General features: G+C 41.9%; 2 protein-coding genes across 2 annotated transcripts; one reads left to right on the top strand and one right to left on the bottom strand.

Annotated features, from left to right (window-relative positions):
* Positions 1-7714: 7714 nt before the first annotated feature.
* LOC131370551 (prostaglandin reductase-3-like) lies at positions 7715-10954 on the bottom strand. The gene is made up of 2 exons (XM_058417897.1): positions 10331-10954; positions 7715-8769 (listed from the first exon to the last, which is right to left on the bottom strand). Exons 1-2 carry the CDS (start codon positions 10573-10575, stop codon positions 7854-7856), a joined length of 1161 nt encoding a protein of 386 aa, XP_058273880.1. The 5' UTR covers positions 10576-10954; the 3' UTR covers positions 7715-7853.
* A 2846-nt stretch (positions 10955-13800) lies between these two features.
* Positions 13801-22895, top strand: LOC131370627 (teashirt homolog 1-like). The gene is made up of 2 exons (XM_058418012.1): positions 13801-14315; positions 19137-22895. Exons 1-2 carry the CDS (start codon positions 14276-14278, stop codon positions 22121-22123), a joined length of 3027 nt encoding a protein of 1008 aa, XP_058273995.1. The 5' UTR covers positions 13801-14275; the 3' UTR covers positions 22124-22895.
* The last annotated feature ends 478 nt before the right edge of the window (positions 22896-23373 follow it).

Raw genomic sequence — 23373 nt, 5'->3', positions numbered from 1 at the left:
GGTTTCATTTCAGCTTTTCGAATGGGACACAATGTCAGGAAAATCTGAACAGCAGCTCTCATTATAACAGCCGGTCCATCAGCACACACGTGTTCACATACACACACTAACATTAAAAGACTCAAGAGCTCATGTAAACAGCCGACTGTATACGGTATCTTGTGAGAATAATGCCCTAACTACTGAAATCTGATAAAAGCCACTTAGGTCTCAGTATTCAGGATATTTAGTTCGTACACACCGTAACCTCTGTGTAAAACCCCAAAGAAGATCTGACAGCCATTGTGAATAAGAAGGGATTTGTACAACGCTGCAAAACACCCACCTCAAACAAAAGGGCCAGATCTTCATTTTCATTTCATTGTCTGTACCGCTTTTCCGATCTATCCTCTGGCTCAGGCGTCATCAGGCATCAAGGCAGGATACACCCTGGACGGGGTGTCAGCCCATCACAGGGCACACACACACTCGCCAATCTTCATATGAATGATGAAATGATTGACAGCTGTGCAGGTGTTTTAAACTCCCCAGTAGTAAATGGCCCTCTGGATGCCACGCCCCATCTCCTATCCTATCTCACATCAGTAATCATTTGGACATCTGGAGATCATTTCAAGGTTTCTATAAGGGACACCAGACAAGTGACAAGCTGTACTTATGCAGTGTTATGGTGGTTTTTTAGGCCTCCTGGTGGTTCGGCGGCAGGATCCTGCGCTCTCTTCACCGTGGCCCGGGTTCAATTGCTATGCAGGGTGCTAACCCAGCCACTGAAGAGTTAACTCTCAGTGCCGGTCCCAACCCTGGATTAAACGGGAGGGTTGCATCAGGAAGGGCATCCGGTGTAAAACCTGTGCCAGCTTGTAATACGCGGACCAAATGATCCGCTGTAGCGAACCCGAACACAGGTAGCAGCTGAAAGAACAACAACTCTTTAACGCATCTGTACATTTATTTACATCACTTTACATCACTCGACTTTTCAAATCCTGCTTTAACCCTCCTCCAGCATTTACATCACTCAGACCACAAAGTGATGACATCAACACACCGCAAAGGTTACATCATCATTCAGACATTCATCAGCATTAACACACACACACAAACACACACATGCACCACAGACAGAGACAGCCGTCCTGTATGGCTTTATTTGACTCTCTATGGACTAATTACAGTTCTCAGTGCTCTAACACTGAGACTGTGAAAGTGTGGGTCCCTCTAATCACCGGGCTCATTAACCCTTTACTTTCACAGCTTAGAATCACCATGACGACGAGAGAGACATCAGAGTCCCTTTGTCCCAAACCTCAGATGTGACCCTTCTAAACCCCCTCAAAAAAACACATGAATTAATTTAACAAAAATAATAAAATAAAGTGTGTGGAGGGGTGTGTTCAAGGTTTCACCTTCTCCATTAGCCTCCGAGAGACACCGTTCTAATTAATGAAGTCGTTACTGTAATGCCCCTTTGAGATCACTGAGAACTGATGCAGTGAGACACTCCTCATTAGCATAAATCATGAATATTCATTCAGTTTCCACTGACGACCCCCTTATTGCAGCATAACATTCACACTCACCCTTTTGCAGGCGCTCTGTCTTTCTGAGTCCGAGTTGCTCTCACGCTGTTTTTCTTGTGCTCTGTCTCTGTCCAAGTCTCTACAGATGTACAGTAAGTGATTTTAGGGCTAATCGTAACCGCTTAAGTCAAAAGTGTTCCCTGTCTCTCTTCATTTCTCTCTGAAGACAGTGCGTGTCTTCACTGGTGTGTGTTAATTTAACGAGGTGAACACTTACTATGTTCACTAATGAGAAAGAGTAATATAATAATTTGTACATAGTAAATTAGATAGATAGATAGATAGATAGATAGATAGATAGATAGATAGATAGATAGATAGATAGACTATATTGCCAAAAGTTTTGGGATGCCTGCCTTTACATGAACATGAATGTAATATGGAGTTCCTCCACACCAAACTCCCTCATCCATGTCTTTATGGACCTTGCTTTGTGCACTGGTGTGCAGTCATGTTGGAACAGGAAGCGGTCATCCCCAAATTGTTCCCCACAAAGTTGGGAGCATGAAATTGTCCAAAATGTCTTGGTATGAAGCTGAAGCATTAAGAGTTCCTTTCACTGGAACTAAGGGGCCGAGCCCAACGTCTGAAAAACAACACCTGAATTCAATGATTTGGAGATATAGTGTAGATAGATGTGTCCCCAAGTGGAAATTTGCAAAGAAATAATTAAATACATTTTAAAAAATCGGACTAATTATATGCAGTTACTGTAATTAAAAGTTCAGGAAGAAACTGCAGGACAAACACAGCTTGTGTCCAATGTCACGGGTAGAAAAAAAAAATAGCAGTGACAAGTGTTTCTCCTTCAAACTTTAACATTTTTTTGTAACACTACACTTTATCTACACGTTAAAGTTCATGTTAATAATATTTAAATAATATAATAATTACATATATATATATATATATATATATATAAACAGTGCAGAGCAAGTCAGTATTTTTATGGTAATCATTTCTTTTTAGTGGAAGAACGAATTGCTGTGTGGCTCAGGAGGAGGTGCCTCTGTCAGTAGGGGGGAGAGGACAGGACAAGACGAGAACAGACACACACACACACACACACTTTTTCCACGTCCCAGTTTTTTTGTTTTTGTTTGTTTGTTTGTTTGTTGACCTTGCTCGATCACATGACCTTTAAAAACTGGAGGAAAAAAAGGAAAAAGGAGAAACTGTGACAGCAAGGTGAAATTAAAGACTGGCTTCATTACACGGTGTGTGTGTGTGTGTGTGTGTGTGAGAAAGAGAGAGAGAGATAGAGAGAGAGAAAGAAAGCCCCCTTCTGAGATCTGACACATCACACTCTGCCTCTTTCTACCTCTGTGACACACACACACACACACACTATCTTCTCATCTGTCTGTGATGAACCCACAGTTTCCCCATCACTCTTGCTGGAGTTCACACTGTATTAGTCTCATAAGCTAATCAGGTACTTTTCACATAGCAGTTGATCACCCGCTCTTTAACCCTTTTTACCAGGATGCTGGCTTTCCACTCTGCCGGCAGAATAGAAATCGACTTATCAGACATTTCCAATAAGTATAGAAATAATTAATTATTTTATCGCCGCAAGTCTGATATAAAATGAGTCAGGTCGTGTGACGTGTGTTTTTTCCCTCTGTTGGATAACCTATTTTTGGAACTTTCCTATGAATATCTTGCCCCTAAGCGGCTAGATAAAAACAGAAATACTTTTAAAAGCTACAAATTCTTAAAGACCTGAGTGTCTACTTTCATTTGAGCTTCATATTATCCACCACTGTGGAGTGAGGATTCATTTAATCACGGTTGTGATTGGCGTGTCTCTGTCCCGAGTGTTTCGTGTTGTTCTGTGTACGCTGTACGGTTTACGGTTTTTCTGCAAGCCCTATTATGTCGCCCAAACACGCGGCACCTTCTAAGGCTTCTGGCAAGAAACATACAAACATACAGTACTCACTATAAATGTGATATTTCTACGAATTTACCCCAAATTCAGTCATATCGCAGCCTTCAAGATCCTGAAGCTTATGGCCAGAAAAGTGCACGAAAATGATTAGCCTCTCTGTGTCACGTGGGCGGAGTCTGAAGCTGAGACTACAGTAGATTAATAAATCTTAATAATAAACTTTCTTGTCTCAGACTTTCTAATTTGATCTCTTGCTATATTTCTACCCACCGGCTTGCTCTCCTTTATCACACGACAGCTACCGGGCTAGCAGGAAGGCATCCTTGTGTTGAGCTAAACATGAATGGCTAAGGCTACAGGTTTGTCTCCTTTTCCTAACATATAGTGATAATATAGTGATGTAATGCGGAGGAAATCTTTCAGGACAGGTTGTTTGATGTAGATTACTTAAGTTCTCGCCACAATGCATCATGGGAAATGTGCCATGAACCGATCACCCCCTCACACACACACACTCCCCTTTCCTACTGTGTACTGAAACCCGAGGCCAATTAAATGTGTGTGGGTGTGTGCTGTTTGGTGTGTGCTGTTTAGCTGCTGTAACATTAATTGGTGTGTGAAGGTGCGGTAATAGGAGCGTCCTGTGAAACCCTCAGAGACACACACACACACACACGGCTGCTAATTGCAGCTAGACACACAGTAACCACTTCATTAACACACTATGACATCGCTGAGCTTTTAAACGCAGTGACCTGTAAAGATAAAAAAAATATATATTAACATGTCCTGGATCATTCCATTAAAAAAACATAATACTATAGCATTCTGAGCGGTCATTTACACGGAATTGCGTGTTACAAATTTTCTCTCAGAGATCCAAACTCTTAACGAGGACACTGAGGAGGAACGACGTCAAGAACCTGCATGAAAAATGCAAGCTATTATGCAATGTCAGCTCCCTCATGTCAGAGACGTCACCCTCTTTCTTGTAATTATCCAATTAGCCAATCATGTGTCGGCACTGCAATGCATGAGGTCATACCGGTCAAGAGCTTCAGTTAATGTTCACTTCAGACTGATCTCAGACATGGTGGGTTGAGTATTTCCGAATCTTCTCATCTCCGGGGAATTTCACGCAGAACGTTGGTAAAAAAAAAGCAATAACAGGTCAGATAAGAGGAATCAGAGGAGGATAGCCGGACTGATTCAAGCTGGCTAATATAGCTACTCGTTATAACCGTGGTGAGCAGAAAGGCATCTCAGACGAGCTACGAAAACACATCAGGGACAGGAAACTAAAGCTGCGAGTGGGCACACACTCACCCAAACTGGACAGAACCAGCACCTGGTCTTTTGCCCACTTACTAATTATTTGCTTTTTCGGGTTGGTGTCTATGTCTAAGGCGCACTGAATAAGGTTGGAAATTCATGCAAGGATCAGCAGTAAAGCTAATGTGGAGCAAATTACAATTTGTAACACAGCAGGCGTTTAAAAAGAGGTAATAATGGCCTGTGTGGTCTCTGGGTAGCCAGGAGCGTCGGGAGGATGGAGGGCACACACACACACACACAGCTGCCTCACATGTGCACTAGTAATTACCTTTCCTATTAGCGAAGCCTTGTGTAAGTTGAGACTTAGCATTAATGTATCCTCGCCCATCAGGGAATGAAATATAGCGTTAATATGCACTAAAATGCACACACTGTATATGAGAATAGTGTTTCATTGTCTTTGAGTTATTACACATTTAGTGTGTGTGTGTGTGTGTGTGTGTGTGTGTAACAGCGCACCAAGTGTGAGGCTTTTTTACCCGCTGAACTCTCACGTGAGTAGGTGTAGTGTGTGACACCTGCAGCAGGAAACGGGTGACAACAAGTCGAGACACACACACACACACACACACACACTTTCCAGACTGAGAGATGAAAAACAACAGACAAACAAGCTCAAACCTGGACAATGGAAGTAAAAATAAAATAGAAAATATCTGTAACGCAGTGAAAAAAGAAATTCTTATTACCAACATATAAGCTATTTCATTAGCGATAAGTTTTTTATTTTTAATTTCTGATGACGCAACAATGACGTTCCATGCGATTTTATCATCATATCAACCCAATGTCATTTCTGTATCCGCGACAAAATCTAGCTATATAACAGAGAGCGCTGATTCTGCACTAATGAGCAGTATTTTGTGTAAATATTTACGCACTAAGCTGTCTCTGTGGTCTCTTACGTATCGCTGGAGTTTTTGTTTCGAGGTGCTGATGACGCGGTTCTAAATCGATTTTTTTATGCAGCTTGATTTCCATAGCCTACACTATTCGATTTTCTATTATACACCATTCTGCTTTCAAAACACCCTGCTTTAAAAATATTATCTGATAGACAGTGGAACCTCGGCATACGAATGCCATTCCATATGAATTTTCACCTTAAGAATTGAAATGTTGCAAGAAATTTGTATCGGCATACAAACCGAAACTCCGGCTAAGTCGAGCGTACGTCCGGGAGCCGTTCAAAACTTGTTTGCATCAGAGGAAGGCCAAGCGAATCGAGTTTACGATATTTCTGTTTCAGTCAGCGAAAGCTGTTTGGAAAGATTCAACCCACGATACCAGCGTTACCTTCCAGCATGCGTTCAAAAGCTAGGTGATTTTTTTCTAGGCGTTTTTTTGTTGACAGATTGGTGGCGTGGGTGGTCTGTTCTATTTTTAGCTCCAAGCTAGGTGGCACGACTTCCTGTTAGGACCCTTGACATGGAATGCTTGGCTTGGGTCAGTTCTTTGTAAGCAGCCGTACAGTTTACATACGCTTCGTATTGGGAATATTGGTCATATTTTTGGGTGGCTGGAACGGATTATCTGCATTTACATTATTTCTTATGGGAAAATTCGTCTTGCAATACAAATTTTCACCTTAAGAACTCGCCTCCAGAAGGAATTAAATTCGTATGCCGAGGTTCCCACTGTATTCAAAGAGAAAAAACATGCAGGTATTTAAATACTAAGTGCAAATGCTATTAAAACCATTTTGCCATTAATTTAGAAATCAATGGAATATCCTGGGAATGTTGTGTGTAAGGTAGGAATACACCCTGGGTATAGGATATAAGGGCACTATACTCACACACATTCTCACACTCATTGACACACCGGGCAGTTTAGTGTAGTCTCTGTATTTCTCAGTTTTTTGGGAGGTGGGAGGAAACTGGACAACTGGGAGGAAAACCCACAAGGAAATGAGGAGGATGTGTGGAATTCCAGACAAGCTCAGGACTGCCACTGTGCCATGTAAAAATATGATTATGAGGGTTCATTAAAAATGATCAGTCAAGCTTTGAGTTCCAAGAATTGGAGGATTAAATCAATACCTAAAGAGGCTTCCAGACTAGTCTGAAACAGATCAGTGGAAAATAAGCTGTCATGAGGACCAGAAAGTGCAGCATGCTACCGAACCTCAGATGACCTATAGGACAGGGGTGTCCAATCTCATCCGCAAAGGACCGGTGTGGGGGCAGGTTTTCATTCCAACAGAGCAGAAGCCACACCTGAGTCTATTGAAAGCTAAGATCAGTTCATCAAGCAGGTGGAATCAGGTGTGGCTCCTGTTTGATTGGAATAAAAACCTGCCCCCACACCGGCCCTTTGCGGATAACATCGGACACCCCTCCTGTAGGAGGCAGTGTGAGTTGCATTGGAACGGTGTCCTGATTCCCGCAGCTATTACTCAGGTCTGCACTTGTTCATGAAGTATAGTAACCTGTGTCTGTGTTTTTAGCTGATGATGGCATCATTAGTTTCCACAACGAATGTGTCCCATGAGTGGCAGAGGAACGTTGGTGAGACGCTTTAATGCTCATAACAGCAGCAAAGTAATAATAAAAAACAAAACGTCGCACTGTGTTCCTCCTATGTGTTTGTGATGATGTAAGATAAATGCAAATGCATTGGGGTTCGGCAGAATCGAGCGACTCTGAAACGCTGAACACACTCGGATATGGATCACGGCAAACACGCCCAGTGTGAACACCACCTAATAGATTAATAATACTTTTCTTTGCCAGATGTTTACTGATGGGGAAGTCAGTGCATTTGGCTGAAAGGATTAAGTAAAAAACAAGAATGTTGCAGTCTCTGTGATCGATGCTGTTGAAGTGTTCACAATATAACCAGAGACATTACAAATAATAACAATCAAATAAAAATAACACAGAAATACTTCATTTACAATCTCTTTAATTAGAGTTTTAATAAGCTTTAATGAGCTTTAATAAGATTAGAATTTGCTGTTCATTGGATTAAACAGATTCTTCCAGATATACAGAATAGAAGATCATATCTATCTCTAAAACAAAAACCCCCACGCTCTTTCCTCAGATGTCAGAAGGACTAACCTCCACCACTACTTTGCCTTGGTTTTTCCCAGCGTACATATAATCTATTGCCCTGTACACTGACTCCAAACCCACGAATCGCCCTCCCTCGTCCATCTGTCCATCATCGATGGCGCACAAAATCTTCCCCTTCTCCTGCATCTGCATTACCTTCTGCACGCACTCACTGTACTCTGATAGGAAGTGAGGCAGGAAGAAGCCCCTTATGCTGGCTGATTTCTGTAAAAGTTTGGCAGGAAGTGTCGCTCCACTGACAGGCTGCAGGCCTGACTTGCTCTGATAACCTGAGATGAAGCCCACCACCAGTAAGCGCCCCTGTTGCGCCAGGTTATTAACAGCCAGGTCAAACACATTGCCCCCTATTGACTCGTACACCACATCCACGCCGTTAGGATACTCTTTGCGTAACATCGCGGCCAAGTCCTCTTCTTTGTAGTTGATTGGTCGATCGCAGCCGATGCTTTTCAGAAACTCTGCCTTCTCTCGGGAGGAGCATGTTCCTATCACATGACACCCAGCCATTTTGGCGAACTGGACGGCAAAGTGTCCGGTTCCTCCGGCGGCAGCGGTCACCAGCACTGTCTCCCCCTGCTTCAATTCCCCGAGGCGCTGCAGGGCGATGGATGCAGTTGCTCCGCTCACGATAACAGCTAACGCTTCCGGCTGCGGCTCTTTTAACGGAATCACTTTTTGCGCAGACACGAGAGTGTATTCGGCGAACGCGCCTGCGTTTAAATAGGCCACCGTGTCGCCCACTGCAAAACGGGAACTGGCGCTTAAACCCAGTGCCACCACTTCTCCTACACCCTCAAACCCTACCGGGAATGGAACGGTCACTGAGGGGTCATAGCGGCCTGCAGAGTAGTTAATATCTGATGCGTTTATCCCAACGTATCTAAAGAGGGGAAAAGCAAAAAAAACCATGAGTGCCACAATAGCATTCTGGGAAATGTTGGGTACAGTGAACACTTGTGCCTACAATGCTACTATATCCTGTATGATAAATACACTACATGCCCAAAAATGTGACACCTCACCATCACACCCCCCCCATTTCATCCCCAGATGTTGTGATAATAACCTCCACTCTTCTGAAAAGGCTTTCCACTAGATTTAAGAACATCACTGTGCTCCTTCAGCTATATTCACATCCTATGCAAGTGCATCTGTTTTTGGAGAGGGCTCACATATCGGTGTAATGATCAGGTGTCCACAAACTTTTGTTTCATATAGTGTACCTTTAAGAAAGAAAAACACTTACTCTGCTGTTAGGTTTTAGCTCTCGAGTCACTGAAATTATATGAAATAAAACCATCATAAATTTCTTACACTGACTTGCATTCTAAGATCTTTTTGCCGAATAAACACTGTTACCAAGCCCCTGGATTAATCCTGATCTAGTTACTCTGTGTATGTATGTGTGTGTGTGTGTATGTGTGTGTGTGTGTGTGTGTGTGAGAGAGAGAGAGAGATCTATACGTTCTCCCAGTGCATGTGTGGGTTTCCTCTGGGTTCTCTAGTTTTCTCCCACCTCCCAAAAATATACCAGTAGGTGGATTGGCTATGATAAACTGTGTGTGTGTGTGTGTGTAAGAGAGAGAGAGAGAGAGAGAGGGAGAGAGAGAGTGTGAGAGTTCTATACGTTCTCCCAGTGCATGTGTGGATTTCCTCTGGGTTCTTCAGTTTTCTCCCACCTCCCAAAAACTATACCAGTAGGTGGATTGGCTATGATAAACTGTGTGTGTGTGTAAGAGAGAGAGAGAGAGAGCGAGAGAGAGAGAGAGAGCGAGAGAGAGAGAGAGAGAGAGAGAGAGAGAGAGAAAAGACAACAGCAGAGAGAGAGAGAGAGAGAGAGAGAGAGAGAGAGAAGAGAACAACAGCAGAGAGAGAGAGAGAGAGAGAGAGAGAGAAACAGCAGAGAAACAGCAGAGAGAGAGAGCAAGAGAGAGAGCAAGCGAGAGAGAGAAAAGACAACAGCAGAGAGAGAGAGAGAGAGAGAGAGAGAGAAGAGAACAACAGCAGAGAGAGAGAGAGAGAGAGAGAGAGAGAGAGAGAGAGAGAGAGAGAGAAGAGAACAACAGCAGAGAGAGAGAGAGAGAGAGAGAGAGAGATCTATACGTTCTCCCAGTGCATGTGTGGGTTTCCTCTGGGTTCTTCAGTTTTCTCCTACCTCCCAAAAATATACCAGTAGGTGGATTGGCTATGATGAACCGTGTGTGTGTGTGTGTGTGTGTGTGTGTGTGTGTGTGTGTGTGTGTGTGTCCAGTTTAGGGTGTGTTCCTGGAATAGGCTCCAAGCATTAATATCTTAAGACAAAATCCCAGTTAACAGATCTAGATCTTTTTAATTAAAAGCAGGTGTTTATTTCTAATCCTGGGCATTTCCGGGAATTGTGTAACTTTTCTGAGTGGACATTATATGCACGCGCCGGTGTACGAAACCCAGTGTGAACTGACCGGTTCCGGATCAGCAGCTCGGTGTCGCTCGGTGTCGGAACCGAAACTGTTTCCACGGAAACGGCTTGTCGGAAATCGGGGCTCCGTTTCGTTACCATCATCTTCTTCATGCTGCCCGGTATCGAGGAGCGTTTATAATCCATGAAGTGATTGGAGTAGGACATGTCGATAATAAAACGCTTAGGAAATGCCTGGAAAGCTCGGCGAGACCCGAGCACAGATTTACAAATCAGCGAAACAGACATGTTTACACCCAAGGACAAAATAAACAAGTTTTTTTTTCCAATTCCGGGGTATTAATAAAGTCACGTCCAAATCCCCCTCCGAGCTCTAGCTCACTTGTTTAAGACAGAAAGTTTCGATTTGGGACGCAGCCGCTGACTTTATTAGCCTGTTAGCATGGCTAGCCTACCCTGCTAGTCCGTATAAGCTTGCAGAGACTTAATTGCACGACAGAGTATATCAGAAGCACAAGAGTTCGTTGTTGTGGTTTTGAGCCGGTTTTTTATTTTTTAATTAAAACATGAGTTTAATCCATATTATTTCTTAGCAGGTCACTGTGCTGTAGTTACTGACTAGCTCACTTCCTCTTCCCGTTATTTCTACTTCCCTTGCAACCAAGCGACCTTTGGAGCAAGTAATAAAATCACTGACCCATCACTGAATTTCTAATCAGTATATTGCATATTATATAGCATTCATTTATGTAAAAAGGTTAAGAATGTCCATGAAGAATGATGGTCTGAATTAGCTGATACACCGACCAGGCATAACATTATGACCACCTGCCTAATATTGTGTTGGTCCCCCCTATTGCTGCCAAAACAGCCCTGATCCATCATGCACTGACACCTTTCTATCAGAACCAGCATTAACTTCTTCATTGGTCTGAGCAACAGTAGCTCGTCTATTGAAGCCAGCCTTCGCTCCCCACGTGCATCAATGAGCCCATGACCCTGTCGCTGGTTCACCACTGTTCCTTCCTTGGACCACTTTTGATAGATACTGACCACTGCAGACCGGGAACACCTCCACAAGAGCTGCAGTTTTGGAGATGCTCTGATCCAGTGGTCTATCCATCACAATTCGGCCATTCGTCAAACTCTCTCAAATCCTTACGCTTGCCCATTTTTCCTGCTTCTAACACATCAACTTTGAGGACAAAATGTTCACTTGCTGCCTAATATATCCCACCCACTAACAGGTGCCATGATGAGATCATCAGTCTTATTCACTTCACCTCAAACTGCTCATAATGTTATGCCTGATCGGTGTGTATACTGTATGTAAAAGTTTCTCAAACCAGTGCATGCAATACTCCTACTGTCCCTCAATTTGACTTAAAATAAAATAAAGTACTGCCAAAAAAAAGGGAAAAAACTACATTCTACTCACAGACCTTTTTGTCTTGATGGCTTCTTTAAAAAAACAACCTTTAAATACAATTGTAGATTTCCTAAGCCATATGTGATGCTGTTGCATGTTACCCCAGAAGCACTGACCTATACACAATCCACTGCTAAGAACATTCACCTGTGCCCACTCATTATCCTATTAATAAAACAGTGGCAACAATTATATTTAATCCTTTAGGATGTTCCCAAGATTGTTTCTTTTTTAAGTTCTATAGATGGAACAAAAACCCGAAAGATCCACAAGTGAAATAAATGATTCTTCATATAAAAGTACAGTATGCAGGTAGCTCACAGCCTTGTGCCCTGGTGTTGTTTTTTTGGAAAAATAAATTTAAAAATGTCATGATCATAATTGTATATGATAATTGTACCTATATTAAAGCTAAACCTTAACATAAAGACTTTCATTGTATTGTGTATCAAAAAAAAATAAAAAAAACAGGCTTAAAGACCAGCCATTCAGTCAGCCCCCTATAGTAGAAATGGATAGAGGTTAATCATAATGTTAGAAATTCATAAAATACACCGATCAGGCATAACATTATGAGCAGGGACAGGTCAAGTGAATAACACTGATGATCACGTGTTAGTGGGTGGGATATATTAGGCAGCAAGTCAACATTTTGTCCTCAAAGTTGATGTGTTAGAAGCAGGAAAAATGGATAAGCGTAAGGATTTGAGCGAGTTTGATGAAGGGGCAAATTGTGATGGCTAGACCACTGGATCTCCAAAACTGCAGCTCTTCTGGAGGTGTTCCTGGTCTGCAGTGGTCAGTATCTATTAAAAGGACTGTTTTACGATATTAGGCAGGTGGTCATAATGTTATGGTTGGTGTAAGTTGAGTGGTAGCCTTTAAGTGATTGCACAGTACAAGACCTAAGGGGTGGCTTGGGATGGCCATGGCCACTCCTAAAAAAAAACCCTAGAAAAGGTCATTGCTTATTTAAAACTGTTATGAATGAGTTCTGTTGCCTGGTGGTTTCTTCCCAATCAAAGCTTCTGTCTCTAATGGATGGAAAAATTTGGCATCCACAGCTAGGTCATCTGTGCTTGTAGATTTAAAGCTAAGACCAGGACCTAGCAGTCCAAGAAACTAGGAGTAGAGCGGCCTAGTATGCCCTAAGGTGGAAGCGACTCCTTGAATTGTGTGCATATAATTGATTGGATCTGATTCATTGCCCCAAAATACTACCATTCATAAACTTATTATAACCTTTCTTACTCGAATGAGCTGAACAGTTTCACAAACACCCAGCCTGGGCTGACCCCATTAATCTGGAGTCTATTGCACCCTGGCAATTCAACATGGATGTTAGTTCTTTTTTGCTAGTAATCACTCCATCTGAAAATCTAGGAGAACAGAACATTTTAATGCTAAACACAGCTAGAAGACATTTGAAATAACCTTGGGGATGGACCTTGCAGTGTTCCATGAAACCAGCCTGCAAAGTGCTGTATATTTTGCCCTATGGTACTCTTTAAAGTGGACGGTGGCCATCTGATCCTCAGACCAACTGTTCATCTGTCACTGAGGGGCTCTCTTGGTGAACATCACCACTAAGGTCCTCCTGTAACACCTCTCCTGATGGACATATTACTTAAAATACTGGGTAAGCTTCCACTGCCCAGTCAGCATGCACACATAAGGAAGGACTTTTAAAGAAAGAAAAAAAAAATAAAATAAAAACCTGCATGGGGTTGGTACCATAATTTATTTAACTTTATTTATTTAGTTTGGTATTGTAAAAAAAAAAACATGCATGCATTAATAGAATTTTATAGAACAATCTATAGCGCCTGCAAATATGTTTTAAAACAAGCAGGTTGATTTATAACTCAGCAGTCTAGCTTGGAAAAGAAATCATCTATCTGTAGCTAATGAACCAATATAAATCTATTCAGTCGGTGTAAATATTAATATGCGAGCAGTAGGAGGAGTGTAACAGAGGGAAAGGCTCGAGGTGTGTGTGTGTGTGTGTGTATGAGCGTGCACGTGTGTGTGTGTGTGTGTATGAGCGTGCACGTGTGTACCCAAGCCTTTAGAGCGGATTGCGAACACACACTGAGTTGGATATCTGTGCCGTATTTTTCTGGTTGTACTTCAAAGTATCGTCGATGTCGAGTTTCGATAAACCGACACACACTTCCAGCGGCTTTTAAAGGACCAGAGGATAAAAAAAAAAACACTCCGAAAGTTTTTACCCCCTCTTTTTCTAGGTTGGTGGTGGAGTTGTTTCCTCACTTTCTCCGATGATGATGGAGAGAAGGATGACTCTATCAGCCTGGCAAGATGCTCTGTGAGATTTCTCTGCTCTGTGTTAAACATCTGGATGAGTAACAGAAGTCACGCAAACCGCACGCGCCGCTCGGCACGCGCAGCGGAGTGAACTTTACCGGAGTTCGATTTTTTTGTTTGTTTGTTTGTTTGTTGTTGTTCCAGCTGAACGAGAGAGAGAGAGATAGACTGGGTGCATGTGTGTGTGTGTGTGTGTGTCGTGATTCCTCCATAAGAAGATCAGCAGAGAGAAGGATGGCGAGGAGAAAACAGAGAGAACCCAGGAAATCTGCAGGTACAAGAACACCGCACGCGCACGAATACATACATATAGGGTCACGAGAATGTGCATGCACCGTTAAAAAAGGTGATAGTGGGAACTTCATGCATATATCTAAAACAAGTCAGCTGTGCATGGTGTTTTTATTTTAGTTTTTTTTAAAAGATACGCATTACCTTGTGAAGTATATGACATCACGGACTTGTACAAATAGGAGAGAAACATATTTGGCTATGCATTTGAATGGACAGATGTTTCGACAGCTGTAGTGATCGATTTCTATGCACTGACTGACATTTTTCTGAGATTTTGAGCATAAAGTGCACTAGGCCTACTCCATGCAAAGCCTGACATGACATGGAGTATTTTTATTTAGTGATAAAAGATTAACAAACTTTAAGCAAAAGTTAATATGGACTTTGAGATATTGAAGGTGTAAACTTCTGGACGCTTATTTCATTCAACTTTTTAGCTTTAATGGCTGATCAGAGTGAGTCTTGATTCTAAATGAGCTGCAGGAAAAATAGACAACAACAGCAACGGGGGGGGGGGAGCGTGGCTTATTAAATATAGTGAATGCTTTAAAGCCTGTAAAAATATGAACATGTGATGATTAGAGAGAGAAAAAAGACTGGGATCTTAAACCTCTTAAACATGATGTCCAGGTAGTTACATTGCTATAGGGACCACGATCTCAGCTATATGATTTAATCTGATTTAAAAAAAAATGAACAGATGAGGGTATTTTTTTAATTTCATACAAAATAAGTTGTAAGAAAAGGTATGAACAGTAACTCCCGAATACTGATAAGATTAGTTACAAGTCTGAGCCCAGGCTGAAGGATTGAGCAAATGGACGCTTTGGTTGGAAATGCTTAGACAGAGATCTCTATCCATTTTATTTCACTAGAATGTTTAAAAGCATTGTGACCGAGCGGCTTTACAGGAATTTGGAAGGCGACGGTGACGAGGGGAAACTACTTAAGAAGGATAGGAAGGGAGGACTTGACTCTGACAAGCACTCTGAAAGGAGATCCCATCCTCCCTTACTCGACCCTGGATAGTAGGAAAAGGACTAGGGTATTAGACATAGTTAACATAGCTAATGGACGTAAAGGGATGATTCTTTATCCTGCGAATCAAGGATAAATCAAGGAGAAGAATCAATGCAAATTGTGTTCCGAATTTTATTTATTTATTTTTATAGAACTCTAATTGACTGGTCACTCATATTGAATGGGTAGCAGTGATGCAAAACAAAAAAAGTCATTTAAGAACATATTCTGCAGTAACAAAACACCCATTAGACTTCGGCGACCATTTGTTACGTAGACGCAAACCTCCCAAATTTTTTTTTGTGTTAGGTGCTCAAGTTAAATCGAATGGAAACCGTAATACGGAATCGTTTCTGGATGTGTCATTACTTTAAACTGGACAAAAATCTAGCGGAACAGAAAAATCCCAGCGGTTATCACGTTCCTCGCTCTATCTATTCCGTCGATATCTTAAAGACATGGGAAATATACCCAAAAGAACATAAGTGTCTTTCATTTGCTTCTCTATGATGCGAACCGTGGAGCGAATGCGCTAATAAATGCAGGGAAATCTGCAGAAAGATGAGCGTGACTGTGACTGTGAAACATATTAAAGATTAATCACACTAATTATTTATTCTTATTTTTGGATCCAGATAAAGGATGAAGCATAACAAAAATATATGTTTATGGTAGCACATGAAAAAATATATTTTTTTATTTTTTATTATTTAATTTAATTTAATTTAATTTAATTTAATTTAATTTAATTTAATTTAATTTAATTTAATTTAATTTAATTTAATTTAATTTGCTATTTTTTTAAACACCATAAATTGTCTATTCGCTTTAATCAAACTCATTTAAAACTTTGTTCCAATTAAATCAATGAATTTTTTTCTGAACTGAATCTCAGAAACGAGTTCCTACTTGAAATCGAATGAATATGGATTCAGTAAACCGCTGTAGATATGATGCCAAATGTTTCTTTACGACGTCTTTTTTGCAGTCTTGACTCGTGTGGATGAAATGATTAGCAATACACAGCTCTGATGTTGCAGTAAATCTGTCAATACCTTTCCTAATGCGTTTCGTGTTGAAATAGTTCTGGAACAAAAATCATTTTTAGAATGATCTTTAATGACGTGTGGATGTGAGGGGGGACTAAAGAACAGGAGATTGTTACATAACAGCGGAGTCAGAACAGTGAGTGAAGGTTAGTTAGGAGGGTTCGAGGAAATGATGAAGAGCTGTGTATTTCAAGCCGTAAAAATCTGAAACACTAAAAGTGTAGAAACAACCAATACTTCTGTTACATTTCACTCATTAAGATGAAATCAGACATTTTTTTATGTGCGGAAGATCAGCAGAAAGTTCAATTTAAATGCCAAGATAATAATAATAATAATAATAATAATAATAATAATAATAATAATAACAATAATAACAATAATAATAATAATAAGAGAAAGAATATAAATAATATTTTAATATATTAATGGATTTAATTATTTACATTACCTTACTATTTATTATACATGATACATGGTCATGCCTGAATCAAGTGTGTGTGTGCGTGTGTGTGTGTGTGTGTGTAAATGTAAATGAGAGGGAAAATGAGCATTTAGCATTAGGCATCAAGGCAGAAGCCTATGTTAACTGAAACATCTGTGGCTGCTGCTTGCTTGCTCTACACAGAGAGAGATTTGTGTGTGTGTGTGTGTGTATCACTAAGATCTCATGCATTTTGCATTACATGTTTTCAAACACTGTTGCTGCATGTGATCTGTCTTTGTTTATTGTCCCTCTTTCTCTGCCTCACTCTGTCTCTTTGTCTCTCTGGCGTTCTCTGTCTCACTGTGTCCCTTTCTCTCTCTCTCTCTCTCTCTCTCTCTCTCTCTCTCTGTATGCCTTTGGTGTTTTTTTACTTGGGAAAATTGGAAAACGATATCTGCATGCAAAACATCTCACACAATAATACCATCACTCTCTAAAAGTGTGTGTGTGTGTGTGTGTGTGTGTGTGTGTGCGTGTGTGTTTTCACAGTTGTGGCTACCGCTTTCATCTGTAATCAGAGATTGTAATCAAAAGATTTCTCGTTGGAAAGATGGAAGGATTAAAGAGGAACACGACGTGGCAGACTTTTCCTGATCGGGTTTAGGCGGAGTTTAAATAAGTTGACTTTGGTTTACACTCTAGATGAACGAGATGAGTCTCGGCTTGGGTTTCGGGATGAGTAGGGATGTTTGGTTTGGTTTCGGCTTGATTTGGATGGGTTTTGATATGTTTAGGCTGGATTTGGATTTGTTTAGACATGTTTATGGGTGAATTTGAATGGGTTTGTATAGGATTCGATGCTGGGTTTGGTTGGGCTACAACACTGCCCTGATATCCAGTGACTTGTTTTGGGTCATTAATGAGAGTGATGTTGACTGGAACGGCACAAATCACGTACCTTTTAAATGCAGCTGTGGTTTCGCTGCATCTGATATTTTCCTGGATTTGGATTGGCTTAGAAATTCAAACAGGACTTACGGAGCTTGTTAGGGACAGTGTAATCGGTGTGTGTGTGTGTGTGCGTGTTAGCTGGAGTGTGTTCCTCTGGGTTTGGAGGTGAAATAATCTCATCACTCTCCATGGTGATGTAACACACATCATGAAACACGTACTCTCACATAATTCAGCATCGCTATGGCCTTTCATCATCACACTGAGGTTATACGTTAGCAACCGTAATCGTTTTGTCGGTCTCTCTTCCTTCATCTGTCTATCTCTATCTCTTTCTGTCTCGCTCGCCCTCTTGTGCTTCTCTTTAGTGTGTCTTCATTACTGTTTTCTGTCTGTGGTGGCAAAATAGTAATAAAGACACGACAAAATGTCAGTGTTGATCTAGATATTTTTTTGTATATTTTGTTTAAACAGCATTGTCCGTGTGTAGAGAGAGAGAGAGAGAGAGAGAGAAAGAGAGGGAGAGAGAAAGAGAATCATTTGTGTACGATGTGACAGACGCTGTTGGACCGCCGCAGATGGCTCTGTTTCAGCCATCACCTTGAACTGTATTTCATGTGTGTGTGTGTGTGTGTGTGTGTTTTCATACTAATGATCTGTTTATATCAGATTACTCATATTCTCATTTAAACAACATACTGTGTTCTCATAAATATGATTTAAGCCGTTAACAGATTGCAAGAAATTCAATAAAGTTACTTGGAATAATATTCATCTGCTTGTGTAAACCTAACCGGATAAAAAAAACCCCACAGCAATTTGTATACCTTGTACCTTGAGTCGGTTATGTTTCCAGCAAACGTACATCAGGTGTACTTAACAGTTTCATCAGGAGAGAGTGATGCTAGGACAAACACTCTTACACGCACACACACACACACACACACACCCATACCACCACCACCACCATAGAAGCAAGTAGTGCATGGAACAGCACATCCCCCGTCTGCCTTTTTTCTTCTTCTCTTAATAAACATCATTTTTTTTGTTTGTTGTGTATGTGGATTAAGCACCAGAAGCAATGGTCATTGATTATGCATGCATGCATATTAGTGGTGAAAGCATGTGCTAATTATGTTTCCGCTTATTGCGCTTGTCAACTCTCTGGCTATTATATATGGGGTTATTTTATAGGCAACAATATGAATGTAGAGAAAAATGAGTAATACAGTAGATTATATACCTTAAAGCTACGGGAACATAGAGTACCTGACTCCACAAGGGCACAAAAAAAAGGAATAGCTTTTCAGAAAAGTAGGACTGATTTCATTCTCTTTATCTCTCTGTTCCTCAGCCTACCTTCCGATGGACATTAAAGCAGCCACGTTTGAAGACAGGCAACTTCAAGATGACAGTCTTGCTTTGGATGACCATGGAAAATACATATTCAATGAGGAAGAGGAAGAAGATGCAAAAGAGTCGCTGAGATTTCAGGACTCCCCTAACAGTAATGGGACCAACCCAGATACTGGCTGTCTTTCCCCGCTCAGTGACACCAGTGATCAGATGCCTGATTATAAAAGCATTTCTTCGAAAGAAGGACATGAAGAGGAAGAAGCACAGAGCAGCTCGGACAACAGCGTTCTGGATAACCTAGATCGGACAAAAGCCGTCTGTGCGAACCTGGTCTCTGATGCGTCCTGGTCCGACGTGGTGATGAACATCATGAAAAGTAGGGCAAGTGCATCCAGTGCAGCTAACATGACGAATCCCAATGGCAATTACATAATTAACAGGCCAAGCAATCACAATCGAAATATCCTTAATGGAAAGGCAGAAAGCAGTTCAAATGGCTGCACAGTTACTAACTGCAGCATTAAGGCTTCTAATGGTGCTGGTGTAGTGTATGACTGGCATCAGGCTGCTGTAGCCAAAACACTCCAACAAACCCATCACCACTTATCAGCAGAGGCAAGCCTGTTCAGCACGGTGCAGCTCTACCGACAAAACCACAAACTCTACGGCTCTGTTTTGACTGGTGCTAGCAGGTTCAAGTGCAGGGACTGCAATGCTGCATACGACACACTAGTAGGTCTCACGGTTCACATGAATGATACTGGTCATTACCATGACGACAACCAAGAGAAAGAAGAAGAGAATAATAGCAAGCACTGGTCGAAGCCCCGCAAGCGATCATTGCTGGAGATGGAAGGCAAAGAGGATGCCCAGAAGGTACTGAAGTGCATGTTCTGTGGCCACTCCTTTGAGTCTTTACAGGACTTGAGTGTCCACATGATTAAGACAAAGCATTACCAGAAAGTGCCTCTTAAAGAGCCTGTGCCAGCTTTGGCCACCAAACTGGTGCCAGCAGCCAAAAGACGATTCCTTCACGATTCCCTAATTTCCCCTTGTTCCCCGAAGTCGATTATATGTTCCAGTAAAGAGGCTTCAATGGTTCCTGTGAAGGGCACTGTTAATCCTTATGTTACCCCAAACAATCGCTACGGATACCAGAACGGTGCAAGTTACACTTGGCAGTTTGAGGAACGCAAAGCACAAATTCTGAAGTGCATGGAGTGTGGGAGCTCCCATGATACACTGCAGCAACTCACTGCCCACATGATGGTCACAGGTCACTTCCTGAGGGTCACAAACACTGCAGTAAAGAAGGGAAAGCAGTTAGTGTTTGACCAAAGTGTGGAAGAAAGCACGCAGTCAATTCCATTACCTCCTACAACGGCCATTGTTAAACACCAGTCAGAGTCCCCTGCTCTGTCTTCTTGTTCAGAGGCCAAGAAGGAAATGGAGGAGGTTTGTGAACCAGTTCAGAAAATGATCAAGGAGGAGAAGGAAGAGATCAGCATGAATTCCACATCGTATAAATACCTAAGAGAGGAAGACCTTGAGGAGACTGCTAAAGGAGGGATGGATATCCTGAAGTCTCTAGAGAACACAGTGTCCAGTGCCATCAGTAAGGCTCAGACAGGTACGCCCACCTGGGGAGGATACTCCAGCATCCATGCTGCTTATCAACTTCAGAGAGCTATGAAGCCGTCTATACTTCCTCCAGTGGTTCAAAGTGTGCAGGCAGTCATCAATAGCAACCTTCTTTCACTCGATCCTGATCCTGGATCACTTATTTACACTCCCCACAGACAGTCATTGCCCCTGGCCCTCAGGAACAGTGTATCTACCATAGAGGAGCTGATGGAGAAGGTCTCGGGAAAGACCTTGGTAAAGAAAGAGAGGGAAGAAAGGACAGGGAGTGCAGATGCAGCTACATCAATATCACCATTACTGAAAGACAACAAAGTTAGTGTTGATACAAAGACAAATGAAGGTATGTGTAAAGAGGAACCTATGGAGATGTTTGTAGAAAGCCAGAATAAGAACCATAGCCTAGAGTCACCCATCGATAATGGCCCCAGTTTAGAGATGGTTATCGATCAATCATCTGAGAGACCTTTTATCAGCCCCCTAAATTCACTCCAGTTAGTTGTGAACTCACACCTTCCCAAAGCCTCCAAGATGGTCAGCTCCTCCTCTGATCCGCTCTCTGTGTTATACAAGATCAGCAACAGGGTGGTCGACAAAACCGCCCACCGTTCATCATCTGATGAGCAAAATGGCATGCTTGACACAGATTTCTACAAGGACACTGACCAGCCTATAGATCTGAGAAAATGTAAAAGCAGTACTGGCAGCATCCATCAAGAAAGCACTGTCAACACCAGCAGTCTCAAGCTACTAAACAACAAAGCTAATGGAAGTAAAGCTCATCACCCGGGCTTACCTCTGTCCGATTCTCTAAACCTACGGGAAAATGCCCTCATGGACATCTCAGACATGGTAAAGAGCCTCACTAGCCAGCTCACCCCCAAGTCCTCCATTCCACCATGCCTTTTAGGGAAATCTGACACCGACAGGAGCTCATGTGAGGATCCCATGGAGAACTTTTCTTCTGCGCAGAAGCAAAAAGGTCGCCAGTCCAGCTGGAACCCTCAGCACCTACTCCTTCTTCAGGCTGAGTTTGCCTCAAGCCTGAAACAGACCCCGGAAGGTTGCTACATCGTAACGGACCTCTGTCCTCATGAACGTGTCAAAATCTGCAAGTTCACGGGTCTGTTAATGACCACGGTGTCACACTGGCTCGCCAATGTGAAGTACCAACTGCGGAGAACCGGAGGGACCAAGTTTCTGAAGAACCTGGACTCCAGGAATCCATTGTTTCTTTGCGGAGAGTGCGATTCCAAATTCAGGACTCCTTCCGCTTATGTCAACCATCTGGAGTCTCACCTCGGCTTTAGCCTCAAGGAAATGTCCAAGATGTGTCCGAGGTGAAGAGTGATCATCCGGTGTTTCATTCACGCTAGTGAGTGACAAAGCAAATAGATGACCACTGCATGACTCAACACTAGACTTATGAATTGTTTTGCTAATTATTGCCTTGACTTAATTCACTGCACCAATCCAAACAATCCATGTACGTTGACTAATACCATTTCTTGGACAGGTTATACAGGCCACTCCCACAAAAACAAAACTGGGAGGAACGTCAACGTCTTGTTACTTGCTAGTGTGCTAGGGTTAATGATTTGGAAGATGGCCGGTGGATGTTGTTGCACTTTTTCTCCATCATCCGGGTCATTTTTCGATGTTTCTAGTGACACTGAACTAAAAATATATATACAAAGATGTTTCTGCGCTCCATCCCGGTCAGGTGACCCCACTGGCACTACACACCTCCTGCACTAAGCCATCATGAACTGAACTGAAATCTACCTTCTGCTGTATCTCATTTTTGTATTGTCTTAAAAAAACCTGGATTTTTAACCGAAGTTAAATGTATTTATATTCTATTTGTCTGATTGATGCATGTGATGGATGACTACTGAGTTTTATGACAGTAACATTTGAGCAATGTCTAAATAGAATTATTCATGAACACAGTTTGTTATGGTCAATCTAGGGCATTATGGAAAGCATTGGATGCAAATTCTTACAGAAATTACATTTTATTTGTTGATCTGCTCGTTTGTGTCTTCAATTTTAGTGCAAAATTTGTAGCTTCACACACTCTTTGCAGAAAAAAAAAAGAAAATGTGAAAATAAATATTATAACAAGGATATCTCTGTGGTGTGTGTGTGTGTTAGGATTCTAATGAGCTTGGTTTTTGGCATCTATAGGATGAGGTTATATCCAGTCTCTGTACTTTGGTGCAGAAATGAAGGGCCACATTGGCTTCATAGTTTTATTTTAGTTCTGGAGAACGTTTGTTAAGTGTGTGAGGAGTGTGTGTTTCCCTCCATAATGATGACAGTAAATTGTACAAAACACCCTGAATTATATGACACTGGACACACACACTCTGACAACATGGCAGAGAATGTATTTGCATAAATATCATAAATATGTGTGTGTGTGTGTGTGTGTGTAGGTTTTTATCCCTTTGTGAGGGTAACCCCCTATCCAGCAGGTATACACAGGGCTGTCCGTCTCTCTTCTCCGGCGTGATACACTGTGTCTGTGACACACGGTGGGGCTGATGGGCGGGGGTGGGGTGGCTGGCTGCAGGACGTGCACGCACGCA

This window comes from Hemibagrus wyckioides, linkage group LG20 (assembly GCF_019097595.1).
Source record: "Hemibagrus wyckioides isolate EC202008001 linkage group LG20, SWU_Hwy_1.0, whole genome shotgun sequence".
NCBI classification, from domain to species: Eukaryota; Metazoa; Chordata; class Actinopteri; order Siluriformes; family Bagridae; genus Hemibagrus; species Hemibagrus wyckioides.
This window is presented reverse-complemented; position numbering and strand designations above follow the sequence as displayed.